Genomic DNA, 26822 nt, shown 5'->3' on the forward strand with positions numbered 1-26822 from the left:
AAGATTTGATTTCCTTCAAAACATCCTTTTATAGTCCATTCTAGTTTTATTGTCTATGTCTTTTTTGTCTTATGCATATGATAAATAAAATAATAAATAATTACTCATATTTAATAATATAATAGCTTTCAAGTCTTCCATCTGTGAGTTTTGCTCTATTCAGCTGGTTTTTAAGGGGCAGTGTGGTGTCAGAAATAAAGAACTGGGCAGGGGATTTGAGATACTTCCTGTCCCAGTCCTGTTGTTTCCACCAACTCTGAAGCTATGGGTGAGAGACACTGCCACCTTTGGCCTCAACTTTGCAATCTATTAAATGAGATAGCAAATTATCTCTAATATTCCTTTCAGCTAAAATTCTCTGATATCTCTAAATTTTCAGAGAACTCTTAACCGTTATGTAAACATAATGATAGAGACCATGGATTCTGGAGCCAGATGCATAGCTTGCTTCCCATTCTGCCACTTATTGCTTGGGAATTTTGTATTCTTCTGCTGTACACCTCAGTTTTCTCCTCTTTAAAATGGGAATCATAGCAGCACCTCCCATAGGTTTGTTGTGAGGACTGAACAAGTTAGTACATATGAAGAGTATAGAATAGTTCCTGACACATACAAAGTAGGCATTCAATAAATGTCAACTAGTCTTGTTATTATTACAAACATAAGGGTTTTAAAGCATTTCAGAAAGTGTGTGTTTCTCATCAAATGGATATGCTGCTTCCTGAGAGAAGCACTTGTGGACATACATTCATTCATTCATTTGTTCAGCAAAAAAATGTATTGAGTGCCTAATATATGCCAGGTGCTATTCTCTTATAGGCATCAACAAGCATAATGGTAGATACACATTAAATCTTTTAAGCCAGTGAGTAGTAAATATTCAGTGTTTCCCTAGTCACCCGAGAGAGTTACTTGGTGCATTCTTTTCATATATTCATACACCACTGGTAGATTGTATGTGTGATCTTTGACCCTATTTTTAATTTATATTACATATTTTGTATGGGTTTCTGACAGTCTATTTCCTGTCTATCTTTTTATTTTGAGTTTCCTCTTTCCTCCTTTGCTCTTCTTTTTTCTTTTCTAAACTTTTCTTATGTTTGGCCTATCTCTTAACCTCTCAACTTTTGTTTTTATTCCTTTGGCTGGGGTTCTGCCTCCTGGTATTTCCTAGTCTCCATAGGCCTCTTTTCTCACCTATTAAATTGGGATAATCAATTTACTTATTGGAATTTTAAGCTAGATAATGTTTGTAAAGCACTTAGCACAGTTCCTAGTACATAATATACCTTAATAAATGTTGGCCTTTGGTGATGGTGGTATTTGGTATTATTGAAGCAGTGATTCCAAAGTAAGAGATACTACAGGCTCCTACGTATAATATTCAGACCGTAGGAATTTGGGCTGACCATTGGGTAACGTGGGACCATCTTCTTGACATTTTGTGAGAGCTGTGCTTCTTGTGTAAAATGTTTGTTGTGCTACGATGACCCTTAATAGGCCGCCACGTGCATTACCAGGGAAAACAAAACTTCAGCATTTTGGCTTGCAGCTGTGTACCCACAGTGGAGACCTGCAAACCAAAGTGAACCCTGGCAAGTCCTCCCTCAGCTATGAAAGCTTGTGTCATCAAAAAAGAAATTTTGACTTAATTTCCTTTTGCTGCATTTTTGGTCTAATATATATTCTACAGATAAGCATTTTTAAGAAAGTCCTTTGGAAAATATTTATTGCATGTTATGTCTATGCACTTAGAAGTCATTTACATGAAAGATTCTTGGAAAATACAGAAAATTCCCATATGCATCTCACTGTGGGCTTTAGGTGAATTTCAAATTGTTCTTATCACTCTTAATCTGGATAGAAAAATCCAACTTAATAGTTTTAATACAGATCTATGAGTGTACATAATCTGAAAAAAAGATTGACTTTTTCAGTTAAAAAGGAAAAGGAAAAATCATGAATTTGAGCACCGTATTTCAGCTTTACTATATATCACTATATAGTTCTAATTAGCAATGTACATGTTTTTCCCCTTTTGTGTTCTTGTGTTATTGTTTTTCTCTTATACAGCTCTGGATATTAAGACCCTAAACGCCACACATTATGCGTGCTGTTCAGCATCCTTAATTAATTTCTCCCTCCCTGCTGGCCCTTCCCTTTGCTTCCATCATCTTTGGCAAAGAGAACCATCTTAAGATTAGAAATGCTAAAGTAAATATTGGAAAAAGGAAAGTAGGCTCCAGATAAGCGGACTCTATCTGCTGGCCCAGACAAATTACGTTGTAGGGTCCTGAGAAAACTAATGTTTGAGATTACAGAATCTCTGTCTTTGACAAATCATAAAGAAAAGGAGTAGAAGCAGCAGCTGGCCATGTGCAAATGTCACTGCAAATATCAAAAAGAGGAAAAAAGTAGATTTTACACACTATTAACTGATAATTTTGTTTTCAGTTTGGAGAAAAGTTGGAAGACTGGATAATTTAATAGTGTGTTATAAGCAGTTACAGAGGAACTGCTGTGATGTTTAGAAGCCAGCTTGGGTTCACTAAAAACCAAGTCATTAAAAGTAAAAGTTTGTTACAATAACTTATTTCTTTTTCAAATGTAATTGCTAATCTAAAACAATGCTTACAGCAGGGGTCCAAGCTACAGCCCTTGGGCAAAATTTGACCATGTCCATTTGTTTACTTATTGTTTGGGCTGCTTTCTAGCTACAATAGCAGAGTTGAGTAATTTTAACAAGAGTCTGTATCGCCAGCAGAGCCTGAAATAATTATTATCTGACCGTATACAGAAAAGGTTTGCCTACACCTGCTCTAGAGCCTAAATCAGTTCTTTTTGAATTTTAATGTGTCGACAGATTATCTGGAAATCTTGTTTAAAATGCAGATAGTGGTACAGTAGATCTGGGGTGAGGTCTGAGATTCAGCAATTCCTGACAAGCTTCCTGGTGAGGTGAGTGCTGCTGGTCTACAGACCACAGTTCAGTCTGGCGAGGATGTAGATTTCAAAAAGATTTAAAATTTCCCCATTTAGAAAAATCAAGAGAGTGAATTATGAGTTGGAAGTCAGTTCAGTTGGTTCGACTCTTATTTGAATCATAGTGCCCAAGGACTGTTAAAGGATCAGTGTTATCTTGGAGAGAAGTTTTTCTGATCATTTAAAAATGATTATCTAGGGATGAACTGGGAGATTGGGATTGACATATATACACTAATATATATAAAATAGATAACTAATGAGAACCTGCTGTATAGCACAGGGAACTCCACTTACAGTACAGTAGAAACTAACACAACATTGTAAGACAACTATACCCCAATTAAAAAAATGATTATCTAATGATCATTTCCTTGTATAAGGACATTGGCTCAGTGATGATATTTGAAGGGAGCAATAATGAGCTCAATAGCTCAAATGTTTAGGTGTCCAGTATCAACTAGATTGGTCTGCTGGACATTTCCTCTGTTGGAAGACAGTTCTCCACGTGTCTCCTACATTTCTATCCATCTTGTGCCCTGACTGCTCTTTGTTACCCAACTCTCTTTTCAAGGATGTTTGTATGGTGAACTGCCTTGAAAGATACAAATAGTATCTCCCTCTGGGACAACTGGCAAGTTTGCTTACTGCGCATTAAAAAAGATTTGGGGGCTTCCCTTGTGGCGCAGTGGTTGAGAGTCCGCCTGCCGATGCAGGGGACACGGGTTCGTGCCCCAGTCCGGGAAGATCCCACATGCCGCAGAGCGGCTGGGCCCGTGAGCCATGACCGCTGAGCCTGTGCGTCCGGAGCCTGTGCTCCGCAACGGGAGAGGCTGCAGCAATGAGAGGCCCGCGTACCAAAAAAAAAAAAAAAAAAAAAAGATTTGGGTTTCCTAAACTCAGTATTCCTTTCCTGTAATGTAACCCACTATAGATGCAGGCATCCACCCAAACCCATCTGTACCACCCCCTTGACTTGGGGGCAAGGGGAACTGATGCTAACGTCATGCTAGGTTACTCGCTCTAATGTGTGTGAGTGACACAGTCCTTTGGCTCTGACCCGGGCATCTTGTGTCTGCTTCCAGCATCCATGAAGCTCTGGCAGGCTAACTTGTGATCTTCAAGTCTGGTAAAATCTCAGCCCCTTCACAGTTTTAGACACCCTCTCCCATGAGTCACAGCCCAGGTTTGCAATCACTGACTTTCCCCTTTCTCTGAACCTGTCTTCACCTCATTTTAGTAAAACTCTTCACCTTCTACTTAATATAGGAAAAAGAAGCTTTAAATGAAAGTCCCTTCAACTTTCTAACATCAAGCATACAAGTCTATCTTCATCTGTACCTAATCTATCCTTTACTCTCCTTTTACAATGAAGAGGTGTCGGCCCTACCTCTTTTCCAAAGTTAAGCCCCTCCAGCTGTGCACTGGAACTCTCCCTGCTGCTTCATTAGGGGTAGTAAGTATAACCCCTTTTCTTTACTAAATCTCCATCCCCCACCCCCCTTTTTATGAATTTTGAAAATTCTTAAGTTTCTCCTTTCAAAAACAAAGCAAACAGCAAGCTTCCTTTCCCTCATCTTTATTCCCCTTTGAGTTTCAGCTCTATTTCTTTCCTCTTCTCTACAGTCAGATTTCTTGAAATTGTCCAAACTCTGTTTTTCTTTCTCCTCTTCCTTCTCAGTCCTCAATCTACTCCAGTTTAACTTTCATTCAGTCATCCCACTGAAACTGTATTCTTCTAGGCATCCTTTGAATTCTAATATATGTTCTGTATTCCTAAACTGCTTATCTTCTCTGTAACAGTAAACCACCAACCAAATGCTGAGGACTCACTCATCTGTAGCCACTGTCCAGAGTACTCTGCGCCTAAGTCCCATATATCCAACTCCTTACAGTATCTCTAACTGGATGCCTTGTAGACACCTCAAACTCATCATCTTCCCCAAGAAAAAATTAACCTATACATCCCAGTGCTTTCCTGGCTCAGTAATTTGATCTATAATCTACCTATTTGGTTAAAAATCCCTTAACTCAGAAGATTAAGACACTATCTTTCCTTTCTTTTTATCACCACTCCCCCAATATTTAGTTAATCTACCAGTGTACATTTCAAATATTTCTTGAATGTATTGTCTCTCTAATTTGATCTCTAAGGTTCTATCTCCTTAGCCCAAATCAACTCCTGCCTGGATTACTGAACAACCTCCTAGTTAGTCTCCCTCCCTTTAATTTTTCACCACTTTAATTTCTTCTCTAAACTATAGCCAGAGTGGTGATATATATATATATATATATATATATATACACACACACACATATATAAATGTGTATATATATATACATATATATATATATCTTAATTTTGGTTTGAAAAAAAAGTGTCAATCTTTTTTTTTTTTTTTTTTTTTTTTTTTGCGGTACGCGGGCCTCTTACTGTTGTGGCCTCTCCCGCTGCGGAGCACAGGCTCCGGACGCGCAGGCTCAGCGGCCATGGCTCGCGGGCCCAGCTGCTCCACGGCATGTGAGATCTTCCCAGACCGGGACATGAGCCCGTGTCCCCTGCATCGGCAGGCGGACTCTCAACCACTGCGCCACCAGGGAAGCCCAGTCCCAATCTTTTGAGAATAAGATGGTAGAGGCATTTCTTAACAGAAGCATTGAAGTTACAGAAGGACAAGGTAGAACTGCTTTCTATAATGGGAACTCCTTATGGGCATGGACCATCAATGAAAGATCAAATATGTGCATATCAGAGACTTGGCTTGAAAAATCAAAAATCACTCTAAGTATATTAGTGAGGGTAAGCAGTGCTTAACAGTGGTTGTGGGAAAAGAAAAACAGAAAAGAAAGAACAAAGATTTTCCAAGACAGTCTTTAAAGACAACCCCAAGGACTTCACAGAAACTATTTTCTGGAGTTTTAGGTAAGAGTCCACTTTAAAATGACTATAAAGTTTTATGTGTTTAGGTGACTTGGAATCTTTTCTCCCTCAGCACCCATCATGTCTGTACACAGTTGACACTCAATAAATGTCTGTTTAATGTATGCCATTGAGACAAGCCAACTGCTATTGCTGCGAGGCCTCACAGGGTGACATTGCTTTATGGGGTCACCAGAATCCAGGAATAGACCCTTAGCTTTGCGGGTCCAGAAACTCAACTATCATGAGCACCCCCCAATGTGGTTGTGCTCTAGGAGACTGGTGTCAACTAGTCAGGGTCTTCTCTTCCTATCAGAAATACTATGTGGAAAACAAAATTATTATTCAGTGTTTTCTTGGCAAGCATGGACTCCAACTAGAGAGAATTAAGTGGATGTTTTCAGTGGCTGGTGTTATCAAGCTCAAATAGTCTGATGCATCTGACTTTACTACAGTGCACTGTGCCTGGTGAACAAGCCAGAATGCTCATATCAGCTGCTAAGATATACCCGTCCCGACAGAGCTATGAACATACTGAGAAATGCTTAGCTGGGCATTTTAAGGTACTGACTCTGTGAAGGCCCAGTTTTAAAGAGGAAAATATAGGCAGAGGGGAGGGAAGAGGCCCTCACCTACCAGTCAACCACCACTTTCTTTCCAACTGCCCTTCCCTAGATTCCTAATGCATTTTTCTTTCCTCTATAAAATTTCCTCAACTACATATTTTGAGAGCCATATTTATAAGGTCATATTCCCTGAGGCCATATAACCTGACCATTTTATTTAATTTAGGTGTCTCCAAAATTCTCCATACCACCCCTTTTAAATTTATTGCTTAGGATGTGTTGGCCAATGTCACTCATTACATATTGGTTTGATACAATTTCATTCTTGAAGATTAAACTTTACTACTACTTTTTAAGATGTCACTACATACTGACCACAGAACAAAATATTAAGACAACCTGCGAGTTTAAGTTAGTATTAATCTTAAAAAAATAAAAATAAAAGTGATCTTTGCATTAACATAAATGCAAGGTTCAGAGTAAAGGAGTTGTCAAAGCATAATCTTCAAAAGTTGAAAATATGACTTTTTTATAAATATAGAATGGACGCCTGTCAAATATTTATTTAACTGAATAATGAGGGAGCCGGCAGGATGGTAAAGATGGTTTCAAGGAATGATAGAAATAGGGGTTATTTGGTCCATCAGAAAAACATACCGAAATAAGTTTGCTGAGTTAGAGACGGAACCAGCTAATTTCTGCAGGGTAATAAAACCATAACCTTTGTGATTGTTCTTCTACTAGATAGAAATTCTTTCCTTCTCTACTGGACAAAGCTTTGTAAGTGAACATGTAATTTGATAGTCTGGGCCCTAATCACTAGTAAGTAGAAGTCAAACAAAGGTATATCCCTCTAGGAAATTAAGTAAGTAATCCTTGGATTGGCCCGTTAGACAAATCTCCAGGGTGACTTTGAAAGGACATGCGGTCCTCATTTGGCCTTATTTCCAAGTTTTGGTCAATTTTTATTAAGCAAGTGCTGTGGACTCTTAAATTCGTCTGGATAAGATGATGTCTAAAGGAAGGCTCGGGACTTCCCTAGTGGCGCAGTGGTTGAGAGTCCGCCTGCCGATGCAGGGGACGTGGGTTCGTGCCCTGGTCCGGGAGGATCCCACATGCCGCAGAGCGGCTGGGCCCGTGAGCCATGGCCACTGAGCCTGCGCATCCGGAGCCTGTGCTCCGCAACGGGAGACGCCACAACAGTGAGAGGCCCGTGTACCACAAAAAAAAATAATAATAAAATTAAATAAATAAAAGAAGGCTCAGAACCGCCCTTCCCCACCAGGAGGAACAGTGGGGGGGCCTGAGGACTTTTAGCCTGGACAAGACTTAGTATGGGGACCCAAATGCTCACTGCAGCATTACTCTTAAACTACAGGCCTGAGGAAATAGTTTAAGAGTGCAGAGATTTTACGTACACCATCCAAAAGCAGCAGCTAAAAGGCCATCACAAGAAAGGAGGGGTGAGGGCTTCCCTGGTGGCGCAGTGGTTGAGAGTCCGCCTGCCGATGCAGGGGACACGGGTTCGAGCCCCAGTCCAGGAAGATCCCACATGCCGCAGAGCGGCGAGGCCCGTGAGCCAGGGCCGCTGGGCCTGTGCGTCCGGAGCCTGTGCTCCGCAACGGGAGAGGCCACGACAGTGAGAGACCCACCTACCGTAAAAAAAAAAAAAAAAAAAAAAGAAAGAAAGGAGGGGTGAGATGTGCCTTAAGTTGCTGCAAGGGGAAGACAGGGCACCAGTGGAAGTGGTTTGGGCTCAGATTGAGAAAGAGCTTCTCACCGTGAAAGAACGTCAGCCAGGCAGTGTGTGCCTTGAGAGCAGGAACAGGTGTCTGTCTGCAAGTTCTCTGGCAAAGGCGTGGCCATCACAGCCTCACATCAGGAGCAAGTGAAGGAGACAGAGGAGGGTCACGTTTCAGATGAGGACTGGACCAGCCTCAACTAAGATCCTTTAGAAAACTGAGATTCTGTTATTTTGTGAAAATTGAGTTATTGCTGTTTAATTAAAAAATAAGAAGCACCATTTCCAAGGCTCAACATTTAATATCCTGGAGACAGAAGCCTTATGTTAGTTTTAGTAGCTGTGTGATCACAATAGTTATTGCAGTGAAGCCTTTTGATAATTTTTTCTCCTTTTAAAAATTGATAATTTACTTCAGTTTTACCTTTTTTACAAGCTCTACTCCCGAGAGAAGCGCATTCACAGTTTTGTTGTTGATTTTGTTGTTATTTGGGGAGGGTGATGCTGGTTTGTATTTTAATGTGACTAAATCTCAGTGTCTCAGGTGTGACACTTTTTTTTCCTTTCCACTAAAGTCATTGAAATATATTCACCTGGTCGTTCACATCAGAGGTGTAAATGGATTTTCTAAAGGTTTTTAAGAGATAATCAAAGTCAGACGCTTTGTGACTTAACTTCTTCAGGTGTTGCAAAAAGAAAGCTTAACACATCATCTCAATTGCAAGGATGCTAAAACTATGCTTGACCTTGAATCTGCAAGGAGTTGGGTAACATCTTTTGCTAGAAGTGCCCATCTACCACTTGTTTGTTTTTAACCATCTGTATAGAATTTACTTGGGAAAGAGAAAGGAGAAGGAACCAGATATATTCAAGAGCAAATAGCGTGTTTATTTGATTTTCCAGCTTCCAGTGACTATTGCAGTTACAGTTTAGCTTTTTAGTTTACCCTTTTTACCATTGATATTTGCCATGGATATTTGCAAAAATGCGACTTTAAAAAACTGTATCAGCCATGTCACACAAAGGCTTATATCTCAATTTGTTTCATGTCATCAAAAAGACATACTGAGTTTGAAGCTCCTCTTAGGTTTACTCTTAAAATATAAACCTGGGGAAATAGTGTAAGATTGCAAAGATTTTGTTTACACAATTCAGGATCACAGGCTCTGGAGTCAGGGAGATAGAGATTGAATTCCTCACATTGCCTTTTCCTGTCACTCAGTGTCTCTGAGACTCAGTTTCCTTCCCTAATAGATGGGGATAATATCAGTACCCACTGTATAGTGTTGTAAGGATTACGTAAGATAACACACAGAAAGTCCTTAGCGCGTCATCTAATACAAGTACTCCATAAATATTAGCTATTATTATTTTATAATAATTAGAACAACTTCACCAAAACTTAATTATGGTGCTCTTGTCAGGATTAACGGCACCATGGCTGACTCATTTCCTAATACAATTGAAAAGCAACTTTCAGCTTTGTGCAACAATTCATTCTTAGTTAATGAACTTAAACAGCCATTCTTGAGAAAATAATGAGGAATTGTGAATCTAGAATTAGAAGATACATCCTATTCACTAGGAAACTTAATGTCTTAGCAACAAATGTCGTAAGTCCTTGTAAGAACTGTTGTGTGTTGGTGACCATACACTTGAAATATTCAAGCAGGAAAATCTGGAGATAATAGTGCTCTCCCTTCCAGAACGAGAGCATCTCTAAGAATTGGTGATCAGCTGGAAGCCAAGGTCATATAGCAACTAATCATGACATATATGTCCTTAGCAGAACTCTGTAGGAAACTGTACTGGTTGTTAATCTGCTACCCAGAGACCAGTGCTGCACTGGAGTCAGTTCAGGATTTGGAGCTGGACAAAGCAGGCTCTAGTCCAAGCTTTGACATTTATTTCCTGTGTGATTTTGGGCTGGTTGCTTGGCTTTTCTGAACCTGTTTCATCATCCATAAAGTGGGGATATTATGGAAACCAACTATTTCAGTAGAGGAAGGTCAAATTTTTAAATGTACATAAAAGTACTGAAGCAAAATACCATTAGTAGTACTGGTATTATTACTAATACTGTTACTATTCCACTATTGCAAAGGAAAATGAAACGGGCACCAGGAAGAATATGGGTGCCCATGTGTTATATGATACCAGTGTGGGTTCGACCCCTCTAATACAAGACAGATGTTCCCAGAGTGGTGACAATGCTCAACCTTCTTCCTGGGGGAAAATTCTTATCCTATCACAGATATCATACTGTTTCTCAGAAGTGTTATTAGTGCTATTGAAATTCCATAATTAACATTAATATAAGTTTCTGTTTTCTTTTATCTGAATTTAGATGAACTGATAGATAACAAGGGTAAAAGTGGCTAGGTTAGAAGCAAAGTCAAATTCATTTTCCATTTACTAAATTATTTTACTAACTCATTATACCCCCCCTTTAACATTGGGTTGGCCAAAAAGTGCCTTCGGTTTTTTAAGTAAAAATAAAAGACACGTTTTTCATTTTCACCAAGAACTTTATTGAACAACATATTCACCCTTTTGTTCCACTACCTTCTGCCATTTTTCAGGCAACTTCATAATTCCGTCTGCCCCAAACTTTTTATCTTTTTGAGCAAAGAACTGTTCCAGGTGCCTTTTACAGTCTCCCAGGGAATTGAAATTTCTTCCATTAAGAGAATTTTGTAAAGACCGAAATCAATGGAAATCCGAAGGTGCAATGTCTGGTGAACACGGCGGATGAATCAGAACTTCCCAGCCAAGCTGTAGTAGTTTTTGCCTGGTCATCAAAGAAACATGCGGTCTTGCGTTATCCTGATGGAGGATTATGCGTTTTCTGTTGACTAATTCTGGATGCCTTTTGTGGAGTGTTGCTTTCAGTTGGTGTAACTGGGAGCAGTACTTGGTGGAATTAATTGTTTGGTTTTCTGAAAGGAGTTCATAATAGAGGACTACCTTCCAGTCCCACCATATACACAAATCACCTTCTTTGGATGAATACCAGCCTTTGGTGTGGTTGGTGGTTGTTCCTTTTGCTTGCCCCATGATCTCTTCCGTTCCACATTATTGTACAGTATCCACTTTTCATGGCCTGTCACAATTTGTTTTAAAAATAGAACGTTTTCATTATGTTTTAGTAGAGAATTGCATGCGGAAATATGGTCAAGAAGGTTTTTTTTGCTTTACTTACGTGGAACCCAGATATCAAAGCAATGAACATAACCAAGCTGGTGCAAATGATTTTCAACGCTTGATTTGGATATTTTGAGTATGTCGGCTATCTCCCACGTGGTATAACATTGATTGTTCTCAGTTATTGTTTTGATTTGATCGCTATCAACTTCAAGTGGTCTACCCAACTGTGGAGGATCGTCCAGCATGAAGTCTTCAGCACGAAACTTCGCAAACCACTTTTGACACGTTCAATCAGTCACAGCACTTTCTCCATACACTGCACAAATCTTTCTTTGTGTTTCAGTTGTGTTTTTACCTTTCTTGAAATAATAAAGCGTAATATGAAGAAAATGTTGCTTTTTTCTTCCGTCTTCAATATTAAAATGGCTACACAAAAATTCACCAATTTAGATAAGTCTTTTTTAAAATGCATGCTGATATGACAGCTGTCACAATACAATCTAACAAAATTGTTTCAAATGAAGTTAAAGACAACTAAGTGCTACTAGAGCCATCTTACAAAAAAAACCAAATGAACTTTTGGCCCACACAATAATTTGACATTGTTGGAGGATCAGCTCCAAGCTCCCTCTCCTGGCCTCCAAGACCTTTGATGATCTGGTATCTGAATCCTCCACTTGATACTTTTTTTCCCTCCCTGCTCAACTTCATAGCTTTGCAAATGCCCTTCCTTCTTCCTGCAATATCCTAACACCCTTTCTACCGGATCACTTTTCATTAATTCTTCTAATTATTTGGAACCATGCCTGGCATGTAAGTGGATATTCAATAGACATTTAAACAAATTGACTTGAAATCAGATGGCTCCCACCTAGACTGAAACAGCCAGATATTTCCATTTCGACGTGACCTCACAAAGTTCGGAATTCCTCCCAGAGTCTGAATAGATTCCATGTTATTGAAGGACAGTAACTCTTAAAAGTTATTTTGCACATTGAGCTCTTCTAAATGGTGCTGATGAGACCTTGCTTCAGAGGCATCAGTGGAGCTGATAAACCACAATACGTGTTTTAATAAGTAGATTTTAAAATATAACACTTGAATAAAAAGGTGGTATTCCTTATTGCCACCTAGCTGTGAAAGTTTGCACAATAAAGAAGCATTTATTCTATTATTTAACAATAAAACAAGTCTGTGTGTGGATATTCACATGTGTATATGCCTAAAAAAGTTATGGTAGCAATATTCATATAAGGCAAGCCATTCCCTTTGGGCCACATCCAAAAGAATTTAGTTACTGTAATGATAAAAGGGCTTCCATATATTAATACCAAAAGGACTTTTTCCCAAAAGTAATGAAGTGGTCCCAGACCTCGATCCTGGGCACAGTATAGTCTCTCTCTGTCTGTCTATCTCTGTCTCTGTCTCTGTCTCTGTCTCTCTCTCTCTCTCTCTCTCTCACACACACACACACACACACACACACACACACACACACATACACACACACACACACACACACACACACACACAGACTCTTTGGAATTTTAAAGTTCCAAGTAGAATTCATTAATAAAAATATGAACTGCTTTTTCTTGTATAAATCATAATAAAGTGTTGAGAGATAAAGGAACAACTAAGGGGGCAAATCATCAGCTGCTGCTGTAAAACCGAGACCTGTCATGTTAACTCCCAACTCAAACACCTAGTTTTAAAGATTTACCTTCAAGAATCCTAAAAGCTTGTATCCTGCCTCATCAACAACAGCCTCAAACTGTTCCCTGTCATCGAAGAAAACAAATCTTTTGCTCCTTCCTGCCTCTGGAGGCAGAGGGACTGAGGTGGTCCTGGGTGGCTGAATTAGATGAAAGACTTGCCTTCCACCATGGAGACATGGAGTCCAATCAAGTGAAATGAGTTTTGAGATCCCAACTCATTTCCTAGGGGAGATCAGTTCACATTACAAAATCATGACATCCCATTCATCACAACTGACGTGGTCTTTGCTCAGGAGAGGACCCCAACTGGGACTAAACCACCTGTCTTCTCTTGAAAAGGGGCACTTTATCCAAGTTAGAGTTGAAAGCCTTGGAGTGAGAAATCTTGCCAGCTTCCACCCAAGTGATGCATATGCAACGTGGAAGGAAACTTAAGCTTAAAAAAGGCAAGACGAGTTTAAGGAAGATTGGTGGTTGTACTTTAAATGATGCCAGATATGAATAATTATACTAGAGATGCTAAGGCATTATGGTCGGGAGAGCCAAGAGTGGGGCTCCCTCTTCTTTATCCCCTAGATTTTATTAAACAGAAATGAGAAGGGTAAGCATGTCCATGCATCAGAGTTTAAAATGGCAAAGAAAGTGTCCTGTTTTCCAGGCTGATAAATGATCATCATCTCTTTCATTTCTTTCAGGGCATCGTTGTAACACCCCTGCTACTGCTGCTTTTTGTGAGTATTTTGATGTTGTTTTTAATATTCTTTATTAAAAGCCATCTACAACCCTTTAAGAAAGGTCTTTAGAAATAAATTGAAATTTGAATCTTGCATCATATTTTGAACTGTTCTTCCAGTTGAGCTGTACCAAGTCATAACATGGAGACACAAAGAATCTCTGTAGTCTCACGGCCCAAGGAGAGCAACAGGACCCAGTTCTTGGGCCTCTGACTCCTGGCTAAATCATTAATTATTACAAATTAATGACCTGTGACGTAGGTCAAAAATGTGCTGCACTTTATTTTCTCACTAGTGAGATGGAAGTGATTGCTAGTGAGCAAGGGTTTGATTGAAAGAGCCTTGGTCCAGGGGACCAGACAAAGCTTAGTTTCCTGTGCTGGTACTGATAGGAACTGCCTTCCTCACTTTGGGGAATACTGCCTCGGTGTTTTCATCTGTAAAATGGGAAACAATAACACCTACCCCAGCCTGTCTCCCAGGGATAATGAAATGTGCTTTAGAAAGGAAAAGTACAAGCTACTGGCAAACCAAGCAAAAATTGTTCTGAAAATAAGAAATGCTAATTAGCTGTCTTATTTCTTTTGGCACTAAGCATATGAGAAATTAGATGAGAGATTATAATAGAAATTAATGTTATCTCATGCTGAGAAAAGCATATGTAACCATGAATGATACCTAAAATATTTTATGAACTGTGCATTCTTCATACACACATCTCCCAAGTATAAATCACTCCACTCATCACTGAAATAGAGTAGGGATGCATTTCTGGGAGTGAAATGTAGCTGTTTGACTAGCACTATTTGTCAGTGAATTAAAACTATGGGGCAAATTTATTTAATTATAGGGTAATTACCCAAGTTGAAATTCAATTAGAGTAATAGAATGTGGGACTTCATTTCTTACAAGCTGTGTAGGAAGTGGAGAGGGAGAGATGCCCTACTAAACAGCTGGATTTTGCGTCTTTCATGAAAGACATTTCCTTCCAGTAATAACCCTCAGCCTTACCATCCCTTCTGAAATGCTAGCTCCATCCTGACAAGTAAGGAGAGTCAAATCAGATCACTTCCCACAGCATCACAAACCTCATTAATTTAGACTCAGCAAGTCAGAATTTGCAGTGAGTCAAATTGAAACTGAAGTGAATGTCTCTTTGGGAAAAAACGACTTGGTTGGTATGTACCTACCTGCTCACCTGTTCACTAGATGTGAGGACCTGGGATCATCCCTCAGTGTTTTTTCCAAGCCTTGGGATCGTAATTTCCCAGGAGCAGCACTCAGTGGGCACAGGATGCAGGCCAGCCTGGGGTCCGCCCTGGCAGTGAGTCAGAGAAGTAGCATAGAGCTGGCCATATAGAAAGTGTCCAATAAATGGCTACGTAGCCTAGATTTTCTCCATTGCAGAAGAGTAGCATCTCCTACTCAGGGGACTCTTTGAAGAAGATCACGAGAGAAGTCACAGCCACAGCTAGGGGGCTAAGACCTAGGTAGCACTTTTTTTTTTTTTTTTTTTTGCGGTACGCGGGCCTCTCACTGCTGTGGCCTCTCCTGCCGCGGGGCACAGGCTCCGGACACGCAGGCTCAGTGGCCATGGCTCACGGGCTCAGCCACTCCGCGACATGTGGGATATTCCTGGACCGGGTCACGAACCCGTGTACCCTGCATCGGCAGGCGGACTCTCAACCACTGCGCCACCAGGGAAGCCCATAGGTAGCACTTTTGAGTATCTCAGAGTCTGGAATCCCTGAGACACTGTTTCAGCTGTGACTAAAAGAACCAGATGCTTACTTTTCTCCCTCTCTTCCCATTTCCATGCCGTAACAAGACATTCCCAGCTGGTTAATATTAATGGCATCATGCAAGCTTGCCTCCCCTCTTAGACCCTAGACTTGTGAGCTTTAGTTGGTTCAACCTTTTTAAATCATCGAGCTACAGGAATAGTGAAAGAAACCCCAAGACCCTCAACTTAAAAGTTTAATGCTTCCCTTTTGAGCCAACTGGGCTGTCCCACTAGGTTCAATGGCACCGTCACACGACATCAATAGTTACTTCTGTGTTACGTGACTTGAAATCGCATGTACAGTATATAATACTTTTTGCCTGTGCATTTTACGAACAATGGGAATTGCTTAAACACTTGGGTGACCAGGCTTCACTTAGCAGGAGAGAAAAGCCTGAGCGACTTAAAATATGAACACATATCATTAAAGATGTAGTGTTTTTCATCAACACCCCTGTTGTGGCTTAAATTGTGATTCTCCAAAAGATAGGTTGAAGTTCTAATCCCTAGTACATCCGAATGTGACCTTATTGGAAAATAGGGGTGTTGCAGATGTAATTAGTTAAGATGAAGTCATAGTGGTACAGGGTGGGTCCTTAATCCAATATGACTGCTGTCCGTAAAGAATAGGAGTCAGAGAACCACAGGGAGAATGCCACATCACGACGGAGGAAGAGATTAGAGAGACGGGTCTCAGGCCAAGGGACACCAGCGGTTGCCGGCAAACGTCAGAAGCTAGAAGAGACAAGGATGGATTCTCCTCTAGAGATTTCAGAGGGAGCATGGCCTTGCTTGATTTCAGACTTACAGTTTCCACAACTGTGAAACAATATGTTTCTGTTGTTTTAAGCCACTCAGTTTATGATATTTCATTACAGAAGTCAAAAAAGCTAATACAACCCCTGAAAATTGAATTGTCTTTTTTTTTAAATCATATCTTGAAAGTGTAAATTTCTGGATAGTCAGGCACAGTAGCTAGTAAAAGCCATTTTTGCTGATGGAGTCTCAGTTCCCTGTATTCTTAACATCTTCTCAGAATGTTCCCTTTACCATCTTGCTCCAACTGAAACCTGTCTTCTTATTCATGTTTTTGCTGTTGGCATCTTTCATATCACTGAGCCTTGAAATGGGAGAAGGTGTCTTTCTTGTTCCTCTTTACCAATCCCAAATCACTTCCCATGCCTGCTCCATAAAATCCTCCTATTACCTTTAAAGGTTATGCCAGCACACCTATATTACCTGCTGCCGCTCTTTGTTGTAATTGTCAGTGGAACACCAGGTCACGCTCTAAGAGTCCAGAAAAATGTTAGTACCTTTCCATTGTCTTCTTTTTCACAATACACTTGGATTGATTCTTGGTGTTTTCAGTATTCACATAGTTGACCTTCCCAATACCCTGGCCTCTAAATTCTTGACCCCCTTCACCAGTGAGATTGCCTTCCCCCTCATCTCAGCCAGTCACCCCTGCAGTCAGACGTTTGACTTATTACTGCCAATGATAGCATCCTTCCATAATCCTATTTTCAAATGTCTTCTCCTACTAGCAGCTGCTATCTTTGTGACTTACTCCCCAGATTAAGAATTCTGCAAACTTGCCAGGAGGGCTCATTTATTTACCTTATCACCTTCAATGCTTCTAACTAATCCACCCTACCTTCACCCTCTTACCCTCAGATTCCATCTGACCTAGCCTAGATCTCATGGTCCATCACTGTAATTACTTTATTACATACACCGTCAACAACCTTGCTCATTTCTTACTGCTTCCTATTTGTCTGGCAAGTGCCAGGCCTGCTTAAATCCAACTCTACACCTTTCTGTATTTGTACCTGAACACGCGGGGGCACCCACTCTCATGCTGACTGATCTCATTCGAAATCCATGACAACTAATTGTAAATGAGCCTGGCAGTCCTACTCCCTTCCCCGAACTGATGCACATCCCCAATCTCTAGAGAATCATTTCACACCTTCTCCTTGCTTCTCAAATCTCCAGTGCCTCTTCTCTTTTTTTCATCTTAACTGATGCAGAAAGGAAACTAGATGATGAGGAAGTCAGAAGCAATCAGAGAAATTTACAAAATCCCGCCTACTTGCTTCTATATTTTTCACCTCTCTCCTCCTTCCGTAGATAAACTATCTTTGCTCCCATCTAAGGCCAGTCCCTCCAGTTGTGCCATCCCTTATTGCCTACTTAACAGTAGGAGCCACACACATTTCCCTCTTTCTCCTATGTCATTAAATTTTCTATCTCTGCTGGGTCATTTCTGTCAGCGTGTAAGCATTCTGTAATATTACACATCTTAAAAATTAAATTTCACCTTATCCTACCTGTAGTCCATTTCTGTGCACTCTTTTATGGCACAGTTCCTCCAAAAAGTTGTTATTATTTTAATGTTGAGCCTTCTTTTTTAATTTATTTAATTTATTTTTTTGCTGTGTTGGGTCTTCGTTTCTGTGCGAGGGCTTTCTCTAGTTGTGGCGAGCGGGGGCCACTCTTCATCGCGGTGCGCGGGCCTCTCACTGTCGCGACCTCTCTTGTTGCGGAGCACAGGCTTCAGACGCGCAGGCTCAGTAGTTGTGGCGCACGGGCCCAGTCGCTCCGCGGCATGTGGGATCCTCCCAGACCAGGGCTCGAACCCGTGTCCCCTGCATTAGCAGGCAGACTCCCAACCACTGCACCACCAGGGAAGTCCTCCAAAAAGTTATTTTAACTTATTTATCACTCATTCAGTAATACGTATTGAGTTCTTCCAATATGCCAGTCACTTTCCGGGGTGCCAAGGATATAGCAGTGAGCAAAACAGATACATCTTTGCTCTAATGGAGGTTATATACTAGTGGAAAGAAGCAACCAACAAATAAGTAAAAATATATTGTGTAAGATGGGTGCTAAAGAAAAAATAAAGTAAGGAAGGGAAGTGGGTTGGGAGGTTGGACTGACTGAGAAACAATATTTGAGCAAAGGCCTAGAGGAGATACCACCAGAAAGTGAGCTTTCTGGTGGTAGAATGTTCCAGGTGGAAGGAACAACAAGTGCAAAGGTCCTGAGAGTGTGCCTGGTGCCTAAGGAACAGCAAGGAGGCCAGTGTGGCTGGAATGGAGTGAGCAAGGGGAGAGTAGATGGAGATGAGGTCAGAGACATAGCAGAGGCCAAATGATAGAGGACCTTAAAGTCCTTTGTACGGATTTTGAATTGTAATTCAAGAGAGACAGGAAACGACTGAAAGAGTTTTGATCAAGGGAATGGCATGTTCTGACATTCCCTTTAAAAGGGTGACTCTGGATGCTGGGTTGAGAGTAGATTGTTAAGGGGATCATGGTGGAGACAGGAAGACCAGTTAGAAAGCTAGTGCAAGAGATGCCATTAGCTTGGGCCAGCGTGGTTGAATAAATCTGGTGGGAGGTAGTTCTTTATTTTCTTGAAAGAGCTGAGAGATTGAATGAAAATTATGAGGGAAAGATAAGAATCAAGGATGACTCCACGCCTGTGCAACTTGAAGTATGGGATTGCCGTTTACTAAGATAGGGAAGGCTGTAGGGTCGAACAAGTTGATGGAACTCCCAACAAATTCAGTCTTGGACATGTCTGGATTAAGATGCCTTTCAGACATCTAAGTAGAGAAGTCAAGTAAGCAGTTGACTATATGTCTGGAATTCAGGAGAAAGGGTCTGGACTTTCTGTGTGTGTGTATCTCTACAGATACACATTTGGGAAAGTTCAGCATAGAGATGGATTTTGAGTTAGGCTGGACGAGATCACCAAAAGAGAATAAAGAAGGAGAGGTATCAGTGGACTGAATTTGGGGCATTCTAACATTAAGAGGTCAGCAAAGAAGACCAAGGATATCCAGTTTGCTTAGGAAGAACACCAAGAGATTTTAATGTCCTAGAAGCCTAGCAGAGAATGTGTTTCAAAAAGGGGATCATGGTCAGCTACTTCAAATGCTGGTAATAATTCGGATAAAATGAAGTCCAACAATTGGCCATTGATTGTAACAAGATGGAAGCCACTGGAGACCTTAACAAGAGCTATTTCAGCAGAGTTTTGGAGGAGAAAGCCTTATTGAAGTTGGTTCAAGAATAAATGAAGAAAGAAGAGTTCATTTTGCTGTAAAGTGTGCAGAAAATGGGAGAGCAACAAAGTTAATGAAGGACCGAGAGAGGATTCCTTTTTAAGTTGGGAAAATTATTAGCATATTTGTATCAATAGATTAATCCAGTTAGAGAAGGAAAATTTGATACAGAAAAAAGAGGGGAGAACTCGTGGACCCATGTCCTTGAGTAGGAGAAAGGGATGAGTTCTAGTGTGTAAAGGGAGTATGGCCTCCTAAGCACAGATAGTTCATCCAGAGTCACGGAAAGGAAGCCATGGGATGTAGGCAGGGATGCAAGTAAATTGGATGATGTAGTTATAGGAGCTTGTTAAGTTCTCCTCTGGTTCTGTTTTCTCAGTGAAGTGGCAAGCAAGGTTAGGGGTGGAGGACAAGAAAAGGCAAGGAGGTGTTGGAGATTTGATGAGAAAGGCAAAGACATGAAACAGTCATGTGGCAGAGTGAATGGAATGGACAAATGCAGTGCTATGGTCCAGCAGCACCGAGGACCATCCTGAGTCTTTACACTTGGCATTGGCTCAGCCTGGATTCTCCCCACCCCGGATATCCACATGGCTCCCTCCTTCACTTTCATCAGGTCTCTGGTCAGATGTCATTTTAGAGGAGAAGAATAATATATTCCATCACTCTCTCCCCACCTACCATTCTTAATTGTTCTTCTTTAGCACTTATCACGTGACATCTTAATCACTAGTTAATTTGTTTATTATCCATCTTCCCTAACTAGAGCAAAGCATTACAAGATAGCAGAGACTTTATGTTTTGGTCACTGCTAAAAGCCCACTGCTCAAAATAATGCCTGGCTGTGGAAGCCACTTGAAAGCATTTTTGAATGGATGCTTGGTAAAGAAAAACTGTTTCTGTTCTCACAGTACTTCTAACACCAAAGGTGTGGGTTTTCGATGCCAAGGGATTCTCCAATTCTCTGCAAATACCAACCGGGTATTCTACAATTTAATTCATTTTGACACTAACTTCCCAGAGTTAATGCAGACCCCACAGGTGGAGGGCTCAGTCTCCCAAGATTGCCTCTCACTGCAGGTGCCAATCAGAAATAGTGGTTTCCAGGTTACCCACACTTCTGTCCGACTTGGCTACAAATCAGGGGGCTCCCACAGCCCCCTCCTCAGGTCCAATAATTTGCTACCACTGTTCACAGAACCCAGTGAAACACTTTATTTATTATTACCGGTTAATAATAAAGGAAACAAATAAACAGTCAGGTGAAGAGGTACATAGAGCAAGGTCCAGAACGGTCCCAAGTGCAGGAGTTTCTGTCCCATGGAGTTTGGGGTGTGCCACCCACCCTGCATATGGGTGCATTCACCAACCCGGAAGCTCTCTGAACCCTTCTGTGCCAGGTACTGGGGACAAAACCCAAATAATGTAACAAAAGACACTCTTATCATCCCATCCCTCAGGAAGTTCTGAGGGTTTTAGAAGCTCTGTGCTAGGAATTGGGGACAAAGACCAAATATATATTTCTTACTATTTCACTACATCACAGTTGGACAGGTCCCTCTGTTCAAAGAGTCAGGCTAGGACCACTTTTAGGACTTGTATGTCCTCATCACTTGCTCTACCTTCAGGGCCACATTCCTTATTGAAAAGCCATTTTGAATGGACCGACTTCACTTCCCTCACAGTCTGTTGTGCAGGGGTGGCATGGTATGGGGAGAAAGCATCCCGTTTTGGTTCAGTCTGCAGCCAGTATTTGTTGTGAACAGTGGATTTTCTTTTACCCTTCTTAGCCTCGGTTTTTACCTCTGTAAAGTGAGAATTATAAGCTGAAATGAATTCATTTATGGGAAAGCCTGTTGTAAACTGTAAGGAACCAGCAAATGGTAGTTATTTAAATTTGACACTTTATAAAGAAAAATAGAAAATAATGCCAGGAAGGATGTCAAGGTTTTGCAAAAGCACTTATCTGATGAAATGCAGCGATGGTCCAGCTAGTCCAGACCTTAATGATGGGCTGAGTCTTAAAACTGTAAGATTCTATAATCATCTATAATCTTATAAACTTGTATATAAATGAATCCAATATTTACCATGGCTGGCAATGAGTGCAGTGAAACTTCCTGAAATAGCACCATTAACTCCTAAGGCTCAAAGTGCTTTTTACATATATCACCTCAATTTTCTTGATAACATACCTTTGCTATTGGCAAGGGCAGAAATTATTGTCTTTATTTTGTTAGTGGATGTGTATCAGACCATGGAGTTCCAATCTGTAAGGGTAAATAAAGGCCTTGTCTAGCTAAAAACCATACTTATAAGTTCATTACTTGAAATTCCATGTGAATTGTCCTTCTGAAACAGTGGTAAGCAGCCACTAGATTTTGTCCGCCTGGGCCAGGAACCATGAATATCTTATTCATTAACTTATCTCTGGTGCCAAATATTCAATAAATGTTGGAAGGAGGGGAATAGAAAGATGGGTGAACAATTATTAGAATGATTCAGATGATAAATAAGTGGTTCGAAGGTTAGCATTCCAGCCTGAGCCATAAAATTTTACTTTATATCTGCTATGACAAATAACTTACAATTTTTTTCAATAATATTAAAACATCCATTCTTTTGTTCAGTGTTTGGATGCCTACTGTGCACTGTGAATATTACAACGATCAGTCTGACATTGATCCTTCCCTCAAAGAATTTATGATTTAACAGAGAAAATAGAATATATTCACAGCTAATTAAAATCCAAGGTAGAAATTGTATCACAAGTATCATAATATTTCAAAGGAGATTACTAAAAAAGAAAACATTTTATTTAATAGGAGAAGTGGGTTTTTTTACAATAATTTTTTACTGAAAGAAGCTTTTTAAAAAAATATATTCAAGTATAGTTGATTCATGTTAATTTCTGCTGTACAGCAAAGTGATTCAGTTATACACACACACACACACACACACACACACACACACACACACACACATTCTTTTTCATATTCTTTTCCATTATGGCTTATCACAGGATATTGAATGTAGTTCCCTGTGTGTGTAGGACCTTGTTTTGTTTATCCCTTCTATATGTAACAGATGCGTCTGCTGACCCCAAACTCCCAATCCGTCCCTCCCCCTCCTCCCCCTCCCCCTTGGCAACCACAAGTCTCTTCTCTATTGTCTGTGAGTCTGTTTCTGTTTCGTAGATAAATTCCTTTGTGTCATATTTTCGATTCCACATATAAGTGATATCTTACGGTATTTGTCTTTGTCTGACTTACTTCACTTAGTATAATAATCTCTAGGTCCATCCGTGTTGCTGCAAATGGCATTATTTCATTTTTATGACTGAGCAATATTCCTTTGTATTTATGTACCACATCTTCTCTATCCATTCATCTGTTGATGGACATTTAGGTTGCTTCCATGTCTTGGCTATTATAAATAGTGCTGCTATGAACACTGGGGTGCATGTATCTTTTCCAATGAGAGTTTTTGTCTTTTCTGGATATATGCCCGGGAGTGGGATTGCTGGATGATATGGTAGCTCTATTTTTAGTTTTTTAAGGAACCTCCATACTGTTCTCCACAGTGGCTTTACCAATTTACATTCCCACCAACAGTGTAGCAGAGCTCCCTTTTGAAAGAAAACTTTTAATTTGAGGAAAACTTTTAATTTGAGAGGTAGATGGAAACTTCTAATATTTCTCCAGGGATCTCCTACTTACTTCAAGTTTTTTTCATGTGCGTGGTTCTGATTCTCGTTCATATCTAACATCACTTAAAACTTGCAGATCTTTCCTGTCCTCTGATGTGGTTTCTCACTAACACTCTGTTTACCGACCATTATTACAGTTTTTGTTCAGCAGCAAATAATAGAGAAGACTGAAAGAGAGAGATTTGAAAACTTGAAATGGAGTGTTGTGGGTAGTGAAGATGCAGAGGCCCTGGTGCTGAGTCAAGCACTTAGGCTGTGAGGTCAGGGACAGTCCATTGGGCAGCGTGAAGCTCCTGCCTTTGTAGACCCCTGTCCCCCCAAGTCTCCTTAGCAGCTCCCTCACACCTTCTTCCCAACTACATCTTGGTGACTGTGCGGAATGAAAGGAAGCAACGTCTAAACTTCTCCCTTACTCCCTCTAAAATTAAGACAAAGGAGGTAAGATAACTATGTTCACACTGTGGAACAGGTCAGTCTAATTCTACACAGTTATGATCTAAGGAAACCAGATATTATCTGGTATTGTCATGGCCTCAAGCCTCATAATTCTGTAGACCACCACTTTTATTTAAATGAGTTCCTGCGTGGCAGGGGAGAGTCAGTAGCGCTTTGAGCTTGTGCCATTGAAACGACAAATCAAGGCCTCACTTCCACCACAGCCACAAAGGTCAGCTCAACATCAAGACCCGTGGAAACACGAAGGGCGGAAACTTGGACCACTGCTGAAAGTCATGTTCTCAGAGTTACAGATCAACCCGTCTCCATATGTGGGGATGGTCACATCAATCGCTTAGGATATTTAATAAACATTCACCCTCATGCTTACCCAGTCAATAGTAATGTAAGCGCCCCTTAAGTAAGTGGGAGCACCACCAGCTCTGCTGTTATATTAATTGATTTTATATGACTTGATTTCTTAGAAATCTGGCCCCTCATCAAGTAGATATTTAGAAGGCATTGTGATACTTGGACATACATACACACATGTGTACAACACGCAAACATGTACGTGCACCCCCATGCATGCACACCAGGCCCTGTTTCTAGGCTAACTGTATGCTCCATTCGTCTGACTGTCTCTTCTGTTACTTTCCATTTCAGCAGTTCTTAAATCCAATCAGCTTGAATTCTCAGGACACTTTAAAAGAAACCTTGTTTTTCCGGAAGGGGAGGGGGACGGTGGGGGGAGGGGGAAACGAATTTTTATTGAGTCGGTATAATGGGTACTCTATGCATATTCCCATGTGAGTAGCATGAGTACCTTTAAAGGTAGGTATTATCCTCACCTATATGAGAAAACTTAGGTTCAAAGACTAGTCAAGAACACGGGGCGCTTTCAGGCAGCGTTCCTTCCAGGTTTTGCTTACAAAGCGTGCCTCCTAGGAGACAGGTGATTTTAAGACATTTTATCAGCACTCAGTTACTACTTCCTGGACATATATTTTAGGTAACATAGGAAAGATAAACAGAATAAGGCATAAATATTGCCTTGAAGAAACTTAAACCTCATGTAGGTAAAGAAGAATAGACTATGGAAGAATTTTAGAGGAAAAATTAACTACTAAACTATGTGATTCAGACTGAATTTCATAGGAGTTCACAGAAGAGCGAGGTCAGGGTTGGGGAGAGACGTCAGTGGCAGCTTTCAAGGCTACGGTCATCATTAGTTTCTCTAGTAATTGGCTACCTGTGATAGAAAGTCCTTCAACTTTTGATCCCATCAATAGAAACAAAAACAGCAAATACAGACATTAGTGTCATGTACAGTACTCTGATTATTTTTTGTAGTGTGTTCCCAATGATGCTTGCATAACTGATGGTCACATACATGTGCGATGTATAAAATGATGATAAAACATAAAGCACTTGAAGAGAAACGATCCCATTGATTGCCTCAGTTGTTCCACAGGGAACCGGGCTCTCCACCATGTGCCCAGGAGCGTTTGTTCCTAAAGCAAGTAAGACGGATCTCATCTCCTCGAGCCTGAGAGCAGCTTATCTTCTGACTGTGTGTATAAATCACACAGGGATGCTTCTCACGCATGGAGAATTTTGTAATGCAAGATAATCTGTGGAGTCTTTTATAAATGCTCTTCCTGGGACTCCCCCAGACCTTGTTGAAATAACGGGGAAGCAGGGGAGCACCTGGTAAGCCACTTTCAAATGCTCTAGAAGCAACATTGATAAACTCCCCCCACCCCCATCCCCCTTCAAGGACCATTGACCCAGAGAGGCCAAGTCCACTGCTGCTCTGGGACTTGGCGGACTTATCTGAAGGGATGCGCTCAGGTGCAGCGCTGTCCTAGCCAGGCTTCTCCCTGCACCTTGGTCCCGCTCCAACACCAGCGGCTGCTCCCCAAGCAGTTATGATCTGGCTGAAGTGAGAAGGACACTGCTTCCTTACACCACCCTTGCCTGTTGGTCCCTCTTCTGGAGGAACTTAAAACTTTGTCTCCTTAAGGAACAATTAGCAACAGCAGGTTCTGTGGTTCCTGAACCAAACTCAGGATTGACAAGACCGAATCCTGTGGTCATGGAATAACGGACAAAGCTTGTTTCTAGATGCCTCTGCGTATCTCTGCCTCTAGCCAGCCGTGTCCTGGAAGCCCATCTTCACACAGCTTTCCTCTGCGGGCGATAAGCTGATTTACAGTTCATTTGGGCACATTTCACTACAATTCTTGTGTTGTTTGAATAAACAGAACTTACAATTGTACGTCGTTTCCATCAGTTATTGGAAGGTAATCTTTTCATCTTACGTTTTAAATTAGCAGATAACAAAAAGAAATGTTTTACATATTTTTTAATCTTTAAAAAAATCATTTAAAACCTATTTTGTTCTTTGTTGCTCAGAGAAGGAAAAATACCATGCATCTAGATATATAAATAATAAATAAAAGGGATCATTTCCTCAACGACCTATACACATTCCATGCCGTAACCCACCTCTAGTTTGATACACGCAGCCAAATCAGTGTGGCTTTTTAACAACCATATTCTTAATTTTCATAAAAATGACAGTCATTTTTCCACTGAGCCTGTCAGCCTGGTATACCTTTGAGTCATTGATTTTGTGTAAGTAATCAGTTCAGTTCGCATGGAATGAAAGACAGACTGGACTATAGATTCTGGGGAAAGACGGGACTGTAGAAGGGCTCAGGGGATCAAGGCCTAGGGACACTCTCCCTTCTTACGTCTGAATGCCTTGTCTTTGTGACGGGAAGGGGATAGTATTTATGAACATCCATAATGTCTGTGTGTGGGTACAAGAAAGTTAGATCCAATAGTAAGCAAGTCCCCTCCTTCTTTCCCTCGCCTGGGGCTGGGCTCTGGGTAATGTAGGTGAGGGGCCAGAACTGGGCCGGAAGGGAGCTCATCCTGCTTTCTATATAGGTCTGAAGTGGCTTCTTCCTGATTTCCTCGCAAAGGAGATTTAAAATTCTCTAC

At 40.8% G+C, this 26822-nt stretch overlaps 1 protein-coding gene across 9 annotated transcripts in view; it reads left to right on the top strand.

Moving 5' to 3' along the window:
- Positions 1-26822, top strand: part of SLC10A7 (solute carrier family 10 member 7) — a 253407-nt gene that overhangs the window by 159597 nt on the left and 66988 nt on the right. For all 9 annotated transcript variants that reach the window (XM_067736739.1, XM_067736737.1, XM_067736734.1 and 6 more), the window contains one exon: positions 13770-13805. In XM_067736739.1, the coding sequence (XP_067592840.1) occupies positions 13770-13805 (36 nt within the window). The remainder of the gene's footprint in view (positions 1-13769; positions 13806-26822) is intronic.

Source organism: Pseudorca crassidens, chromosome 4 (genome assembly GCF_039906515.1).
Source record: "Pseudorca crassidens isolate mPseCra1 chromosome 4, mPseCra1.hap1, whole genome shotgun sequence".
Lineage (NCBI taxonomy): Eukaryota > Metazoa > Chordata > Mammalia > Artiodactyla > Delphinidae > Pseudorca > Pseudorca crassidens.